This window comes from Halyomorpha halys, unplaced genomic scaffold (genome assembly GCF_000696795.3).
Source record: "Halyomorpha halys isolate HHAL.00 unplaced genomic scaffold, Hhal_1.1 Scaffold800.1, whole genome shotgun sequence".
Taxonomy (NCBI): domain Eukaryota; kingdom Metazoa; phylum Arthropoda; class Insecta; order Hemiptera; family Pentatomidae; genus Halyomorpha; species Halyomorpha halys.
This window is the reverse complement of record NW_027109163.1, coordinates 150,386-159,360: the sequence shown is the minus strand read 5'-3', so window position 1 is coordinate 159,360 and position 8,975 is coordinate 150,386. Positions and strand designations below refer to the sequence as shown.

Genomic DNA, 8,975 nt, shown 5'->3' with positions numbered 1-8,975 from the left:
TAAAAAAAAAAAAAAAAAAAAAAGTCAAGTTAAGAGAAAGACAAAGAGAAAAAATAAATAAAAATAAAATTTTAGTAATGTCAATAATAGAATCGATAAATATAGAATTTATAACAGAATGTCCTGCAGCAGCTTGGGCTTCAGTCTTCGGGATGAGGTTGGATTTTGAAAATCGTAAGTCACTACTCATTTGACTGTCGGTAACTGGAAAATGGAATTTTATGAACTGTTTTTTGATGTATTCTTCTATTGATTCCATTTGTAATTCCCGATACAATTGCCTATTAAAAAAAATTCATAAATCAGTATATTTTAACTTCACCAAGACTTCAGTGCATTCCTATACATTATTGTGGTATAAAATTTCATCTGTCCATTCAAAGCTAAATTTAGAATTTTTTTTTTTGTTTCGTCAACAAAAGAATACACCATGTATGGACAGTCAGAATTGAACATGTTCATTCTTTATTTGTTCTAACTAAATTTGTTTCTTCATTTAGTTATTTGTAACTATCAAGTTTTTAATATACTTTTCATTAAGAACAAAATTTATAGTTATACTTTTACATTTGTTATTTATCATCATAATCATTTTATCCCCTTTACCACTTGCGCAGTATGGGATTACGATTTGTTGAGTCTGGACCAGATATCTCGTTTTTGGATCATCTTCCTTCTTTTACTCCAGTCCATATCCCGCCTCCTTAACACTCTCCTCCCACGAAATGTGCCGTATTCCTCTTGGCCTTCTCCCCATGTGAGTCTCATACATCTTCCTGGCAGTTCTTTCCTGGTCAATCCTAATGAGGTGTCTGAACCACCTTAGCTTGTGCTCCTCTAGAATGCTCTCAGCCGGTTTAACTTTGTCTATTATGGTGCTATTCTGTACTCTATCTCGTTTTGTCCTTCTTTCCATCTTATGAAGTGAGGATCCATGATTCGGAAGAGTAGGAAAGAATAGAGAGGAATGTCAATTTATAGATCATCATTTTAGTCTTTCTCTTCACCTCCCTTTTACCCATGAAACCCCTTCGAAGCAGGGGTATATAACTAAATATTCTTCCAGCTGCACTGATTCTCTGAGAAACTTCCTCATCAATGTAGCCGCTTTCTTTGAGATGATCACCTAGATATTTGAAATTATCGACCTGCTCTAGTCTTTCTCTGTTCGCTCTGATCACCCTCATCCTTCTCTGGGTTTTCTTTCCTATCCTCATACATTTGGTCTTATCCAGATTAATTTTCATGTTTATCCTAGCCATTTCCTCTTGAAGAAAACTTATATTGTAGTGGAGGTCTCGGTCGTTTGCCAGCAAGACCAGGTCTAAGCTAACTCATAAAATCTTATGGGTTGTAAGTTCCTGTGTCCTAACTGAAACTGTCTCATTCTCAGTTTATCTTCCTTTATCGCTTTATTGAGGACAACTATGAAGAGCAGCAGGCTCAAGCAACAACCTTCACGAATACCTGATTTTGTCTCGAATTCCTGTAACATGGGGTTCCTTGTTCTAACCACATTCCCGGTTTTATTGTAAAGACTCATCACTGCCAAGGTCGTCCCTCGATCGATGCCTGTATCTGATATGCCTGCTCTATGTCTTCCTTTCTCATTTTGTCGAAAGCCTTTTGAAGGTCCACAAGCAAACCAAAAGTTTTTTATTCTTTCGACAGTCTTCTCCATTATTTGTTGCATTGCAAAGATGAGATCTTATGTGCTTCGTTGTGCTCTGAAACTGTATTGTTCTCCTCCGAGCTGTCTAGTGTTCTTCTCCAGTATTCTAGAGTACACTTTGTTGGGTATACTGAGAAGTAAAATTCCATTGTAGATGCCACATTCTCGATTGTTCCCGCTCTCTATAATTAGGAACGATCACTGCAACTTCCCAGTCCTTAGGAATTCTCTTTTCTTTCCAAATGAGATTCAAAAGATGGAGGATACATATGTTGTTATTGTAGATATTTTTGAGATTACAAAAAATATCTATACATCCTTTTTTCGTAATTTTTGCATTACTTGTGAAAAAAAATCTATAAAATTACTAACTCAAACCTGCTTTATTCTTATTATACCTCTGCCCAGAGGGAAAAACTAATTAAGTTACTTCGAACACCCCTTAAGTTTAAAAATGTAATGTCATGTTAATTACCTTATCTTAAAATCAAGAATGAAGACTTCAGAAGGTGAAGGAAAAACCTTTTTCGAACACCCCTTAAGAAGGGTTTTCCTTCACCTTCTGAAGTATCCATTGTTGATGTAAGGTAACGAAAATTTTAATTATTTTTCATAATGCTAATGCAAAACAGCAATGGCAAATTGTAACATGTTAGTTAAATCTACTGGATCAAACGATAGAGTTTTTTTTTAATTAGCCATTTTGAAGATATTTAAAATTACTTTCAATATTTTGCTATCTGAGCTGAGGTATAATATAGAATAGTGTTATTTCTTATTAAAACTTATTCTGACTATTAATTTATCACATTCATTTTTTATTATCAGTGATGAAGTGTCTTACTATTTTATTTAAAAAGTTTTTAGTATATTATAATATTTATTCAAACTTAGCATTATCAAATAAAATTAGGCTCTAATGAGGTTATATTCATTTTAAAATAATCTCTAAATCCTTTTTTCAAACATTTCTGAAGCTTTATTGTTAATTATTTGCAATTTTCAGCTTCCAGACGGAAGAGTAATTAGAGTTAGTGGTGAGAGATTTGAAGCTCCTGAAGCACTCTTCCAGCCACATCTAATAAACGTTGAAGGGCAAGGTATGATTTCTTTAAATTATGTTGTTGAACAATAATTATATATAGAAAGTAAATAATAAGTTAAAATTCTAAATTATAACTTAAGAATTAAGAATGTTAGTCATAATGGAAAAATATTTGCATATCCTTTTTTAATAGAATGCACTAATATACACTTTATAAATTTTAAATTCATGGTTTAAGACGAAATTAAATAAAACTGATTAAAAATTGAAGTTAAGTTCTTGTGAAAACACCTATTTTTCGCATATTGAGGTTTTTTACTTTGTAACTGAAAACCCAGTTTTATAAGTTTGTTTAGAGATGTTAATGTAGAACCTTTTTTTTACTATTATTATTATTGAGATCAGAAATTGTGACCTTTAATTGATCCTAATTATTAGTTTTTGATATCATGGTGATTTTTATTTATTTTTTGATTAAAATATTATTTCTTCTTTTTTTGTATTGATTTATCCTTTATTTTTGTGTTTTACAGGAATTGCAGAAATGGTGTTCAATACAATTCAGGCTGCAGATATTGATATGAGAACTGAACTTTATAAGCATATAGTTCTGTCAGGTGGCTCAACTATGTATCCAGGTCTACCAAGTAGGCTAGAGAGAGAGATAAAACAGCTGTACATTGAAAGGGTTTTGAAAAATGACATAGATAAAATTTCAGTTCGTATAAATTTATTCTATCTAGATCTTTTTATTTTATATACATACACACATATTTTTGACATATTGTTGAGTTGAAGATAAAATTAGTCATGTGATATTTTCTGATTTATACCTGTGCCTCCAAATGTAAATGTACTCTTAAATATTGATATGGTTTGGAAATTGTCTACTATTAACTTATTAGAAATGATTAATAATTTCTTAAGCATAATTTTGGTACTTTACAGATGGAAAAAAAATCTTTATAAAAGTTAACTTGATAATTTTTAGTTTCAACAATATACCCTGTTTCTTCAAAAGCATTTAATGCTGTTGATCCTTACCTCCTTCGACTTGGTAGTCAAGTGGACCCAGCTAGTAGTCGATCTTGATTAACTACTATAATTAAGCCGTTTTCTGTGTTCTCACTCTGTTTTATGTTTAAATAAATGGCCTGTTTCTGTTTATCCAATATCACATCTATACTGATGATTTCTAAACAAACCATTTCTACCATCTGATCTTTTAGCTAATAATAAAGCCAATTCTAGAAAATCTCTAATGATGAAGTCATAGGACTGTGGTGAATAAAAATGTTTCCCCTTCTTTACTATATCAATTATATCTGATATGAACTGTGATGATAGCGCGATCTCCCTTGGTCCCCCTGATTTCAATAGTAATTGAAGCCAATTCCTTAGACTGGATTTTTAGCAGGGCTTTCTGTATTAGATTGTAAGACAACCACACCCACTCACTTATATTTCTTTCTGCATTTTTCTTTCATTTAAATAGTTTTTAGTAACATTTTCAACTTGGTATATGCCGAAATTTCAAATGGCATTTACTGTAGTAAATTTTGGAGATAATTTAAAGATTACTTGTTTAAGAATGAGATTTATCTTAGGCTAGCCAATAATAGTTTTCTATTTATTTCCTATTACAATGTTTTAAAAATCATTTTTTTAGAAATTTAAAATACGAGTTGAAGATCCACCTCATAGGAAGGATATGGTATTTATTGGAGGAGCTGTTCTTGCTGAAGTCATGAAGAACAAAGAAAAATTTTGGATAACAAAACAGGAATATGATGAGAAAGGTGTAGCTGTCCTATCCAAATTGGGAACAAGGTTAAGTTAATATTTGTTAGTGGACAAGAGTGCAGAAGAGGCTACTGTGATATTTTCAGGCTCTCTCGCCTTAGTAGCTAGAACATTGCAATTTTGTTTTACAAATTTGTTTTCTCTTTGTGGCCTTTTCCTGGCTCAATCTGTTAATGTCATTGTAAATATATTATATAAATATTTATACAAATGTATAAAAAAGATGGACTATGTATATCTTTTAAGAAAAGTGGGGAAAATATAGAAATATAAGGAAATTCCAATGATAGGTCTCGGAAGAAAATTAATTAGCATGTATAGTATATTAAACCCAAACCTTTTAAAATGGGTTTGCCAACTGAGCAAATCCTAAGCCATATATTTACCATGCAAGTATTTACTATGTATTTTTATGTTATTTAATTGTGCATTTTTCATCACAGTATAATTTGTTTTGTAATTATTTATATTTATAATATTTGTTATGTTACTATAATTGTTTATATTAATTATTGTTAACTTACAGAGTATTCCATATCTTTTACTGCTTTGTGTTTAAGAAAGGGATATATTATTTTTAAAATTAGAAATAATTATTTCTTTTTTTTAAATTTATACAAAGGAACTGAGGATAATGTTTTATGTTGGATGTTCTTTTTAACTGATATGTTTTTAAACAACAAGAAAATTATTTTATCATGTAAATTTTTTAATCTTTGATGCATATGTGACTTGTTAGTTATGTATCATTGTCAGCCAATTATAACACTTACAAGAATTAGTACTAACAGAATCTTGAGGGTCTACCTGTTTGGTTACTTTTTGTATATTCTTTTTCCTCTTTTTTTTTTTAACTTATTTTTACAACTCATTTGTAAAGCTTAATTTTTATTTTCTATAAAATTTATACCTTGTCATCCATCAGTGTTGAGAGTCATCTAAATAATGCATTATAATTTTTTAAATGTTTAATGATTTTTTTTTTTTATATGTATCTTTCATAGCACAAATACAATTGGAAAACCAATTTTACTGTTTCAGTTTTTTCTCATATATTCCTAATGTTGTAGATGTGATGAATATATTTGAAAGTTCCTATTTCATTTCAAAAACTTTTATAAAACTCAAAATTGTCTTGAATATTTAATCTAATGACAGACTGATTATGATTCAAATGTATATAGCAGAACTTCATGTATTCATGCTACTATTAATACTCATAGATAAGACAACAATAACTGGTAACAGAAGTCTCACTTATGTGTTATTTTATATAACTTTAAAAAATACTATAACATCAAATGAATGAGAAGCATAGCATATAATATAGAATAATATAGAACGTTATACTATGACCTTGAAATTAAAAAAGAAACTACTAGATACTTAGTTTGTTGGAGTTATAGCTCTAATTCCTGGGCTTTACAGACAGATGTGGTTCTTGGCTTCCTCAATAAGTCGTTGCCAAATCCTATCTCAAGCATCCTTCTGTCTAAGCCAGATTTGCCTCCTCCTCTTGTCTGGTACAACCTTCTGTCAAGAAACTTTCTTGAAATATCTTCTTCCAAAATTTTGTTAATGTGTCTAGCCCAACGCAGTCTTATAAGCTTGATGAGTCTCATTACATTAATATCCCTATAAAAATCATGGATTTCTCTGTTCTTTTGCATACAATTCTCACCAGGCTTAACTGGTCTAAATTTGCAGCAAAGTATCTTCTACACAGAGGCGAGGGTTGCCTTTTTCAATAATTGTGAGGATCAGGGTCTCTGATAAATTTTTAAAATTATAATTGAGGAAAATCCTGATAAATTTTAGTCTGGTGATTTATATACCGTGATAATTCTTATAGGTTCTGTGGGGCTGAGAAAATCTCTTAAATTCATTAACCAATAACCAAATTCTTCATATCATTGTTTATAAATATTAACAAAATTTTATATTAATTTTGATTATTTGTAATTTTTATTTTTTAATCCCATTTATGGGTAATTTTGATAATTTGAACATCTCGATTATTTATATTTAACCCCAGTATCCTTAAAAATGTTCTTGTTTACCTCCTAGCTAGGGGCATGCAGGTTGGTCATTATACAGGTTACCAATGTATTCCAACTAAAGCAGGAAAGCCCAGGGTTCAAGTGATTGAAGATGTGTACCATGGAGTGGATGGGAGATAAAATATTTAGTGTCTTATCAAGATGAGAACCTCGAAAAAAGTTTAGTTGCTAAGAATATATGGAACATATGTTCAATGACAAATTGGTTTAGGCATGTTTATCTGGGATAGTTTTCCTCATTTATTTTATTTTCCAATGAGTTGATACAAATCATCCTGTTTTTTGTTTTTTTACCAATGATGATTTGCATTTCATTGCCATTTCTAATCATATACTAACACATCCTGAATGCTTACTAACCATTTTCTAACTATTAAGTAAAAGTTTATAAAAATGTATTTCAATTTTTTATAGATCGTATTCCTTAAAACAAACCAGCATACAATATATTAAAGATACATGGAAAAAAACATCAGAATGACATTTTATACTTTTAATCAAATCCTTTAGTATATATCATCTGGTACGTACTTCAATTAAAAAGCTTCTATTCTTAGTTGGATCAGAAAATTAATAAAAATATAAAATTCTTCAATAGGTCTTACGGACATTCTGTAAAAAGATAAAATGCTATCTAGGATGAGAAAGTTGAAAAATAACTATTTCTCATTTTTAAGAAAAATCTATTTCCAATACATGCTCTTAAAAGTAATTGCAATTTATTAATTAATCTAGAGAAGGAGTTGTTTGTTCCTTGCCTTTAAAATTGATTGAAATCACTGTTTTGCTATAATAGTGGCATATCTTATAAAAAACGTTTTGATTTAATTTTGAAATGGAGGTGTTCCAATGGTAGTACTGTTACCAGTATTGACAGTACCCTTATAATTATTTTTGGTGTATATCAACTATTGTTCCTTGTGAATGAATATTGTGAGGTAAAGTAAGAAAGGCTTTTGTGGAAGACAGGTTCAAACTGATGAGTATTCCCTTTTATTTTTTGTGTTTTGATCATTCCCTTAAGGGATTTTATCCCCCTTTTGGCAGTTAAAACAACTTCGGCAACTAAAAATATTGTAAAGATAAGAATCCAAAAAAGTTCTAAGTGCCCTCAACAAAAAAGAAGAATAAGTTATCTCCAAGGATGGCTCCTGGTGCCCTCCCCCAGAAAAACGTCCTTCCTTCTAAAGAAGGGAGGTTGAATGGAAATTCAAAAAGCCAAAGAAAATGAGAAAGAACAGGAAAAAAACTCGTTGGAAGTCCAAAATCGGAGCAGGGAAGCAGTTTAGCACCTAGACCAAGTTGATTTGGAAGTCAAAGAGTGCAGTTTTGAAGACCAACTGAACTTTGTGTAAGAGGATACTGGAGACGAAAGGACGGAAATAAATAACGGCTAGGCATACTTCAGGAAAATGCATCTAGCAACACTAGGTAAGTCCTAATTGGTAATATTCAAATGAGTACTACACTGTGATTTCTAGTATCAATTCAATAAATTAGTAAATCAATCTAATTACTTCATATCGAGTATTCTCTATTTCTTAGAATTAGTAGTAGTATTTTACCGTAATAAAACCAATATTTTGTTGTTATGTTTCTATTAGTTTAGTAAAAAAGTAAAATCTCCTTTTTCTTTAAATATTTGTAATAAACTTGTAGTTATATTAAGATTTGACAAATAGAATACACTGAGATCAAATACTCTGCATGCCACTTTCAACTAATTTTAATTTAATTAATTAAGGTGAATTCAGTATACTTTTAGGAAAGATCAAAATGTTAAGCTCAAACCGATTCCATCTAGCATACCATATGAAGGGTTGATTTAAATAAATGAATAAATAATACATTGTTCAATAGGTTGAATCCCATACGGAACCGATACAAATCGATAGTATAGCACACAAATCAAACCAATTATCATTTTTGATATCTTTTCTAAACGTATACTGCGTTCACCTTAAAATTAAAATTACTTAATATAACACACAAATCAAACCAATTTAAGAAAAAATGCCGTTTCCAGAACCCCCACTAACCTTAAAAAGTATTTTAACCATAAACATAACCGCTCTTTAAGAGAATTTTTAAGAAAGCCTAGAAACGAACTGCTGTTTACTGAAATTTTTAAATTAGTGTGTTTGCTGCTAATATCGACTAAAAGTATGTGGGACGTTCTTGAACTGAAATTTTATAAATTTTTAATGGAAAATCCATTAGAGTCGTGATTCTTGAACATGAAAATAGTCTTTGAATTTATGTGTCTTTAGAGGTTATTAAATGAACGAACATTCTATGTGGAGATTAAAAGTTGTAAAAAATGAGTTAAGGGACATGATAGTGAAAATCCTCTAAGTAACCTTATTGGATATGGAATATAATTTTCTTGAAGAAA

General features: G+C 30.2%; 1 protein-coding gene across 2 annotated transcripts in view; it reads left to right on the top strand.

The window, feature by feature from the left end:
• The window catches only part of Arp2 (Actin-related protein 2), a 25,018-nt gene extending 19,471 nt beyond the window's left edge, over positions 1-5,547 (top strand). For both annotated transcript variants that reach the window (XM_014429426.2, XM_014429424.3), the window contains 3 exons: positions 2,679-2,772; positions 3,251-3,435; positions 4,387-5,547. In XM_014429426.2, coding sequence (XP_014284912.1) covers positions 2,679-2,772; positions 3,251-3,435; positions 4,387-4,557 — 450 coding nt within the window. In that variant the 3' untranslated portion in view covers positions 4,558-5,547. The remainder of the gene's footprint in view (positions 1-2,678; positions 2,773-3,250; positions 3,436-4,386) is intronic.
• Positions 5,548-8,975: the final 3,428 nt, after the last annotated feature.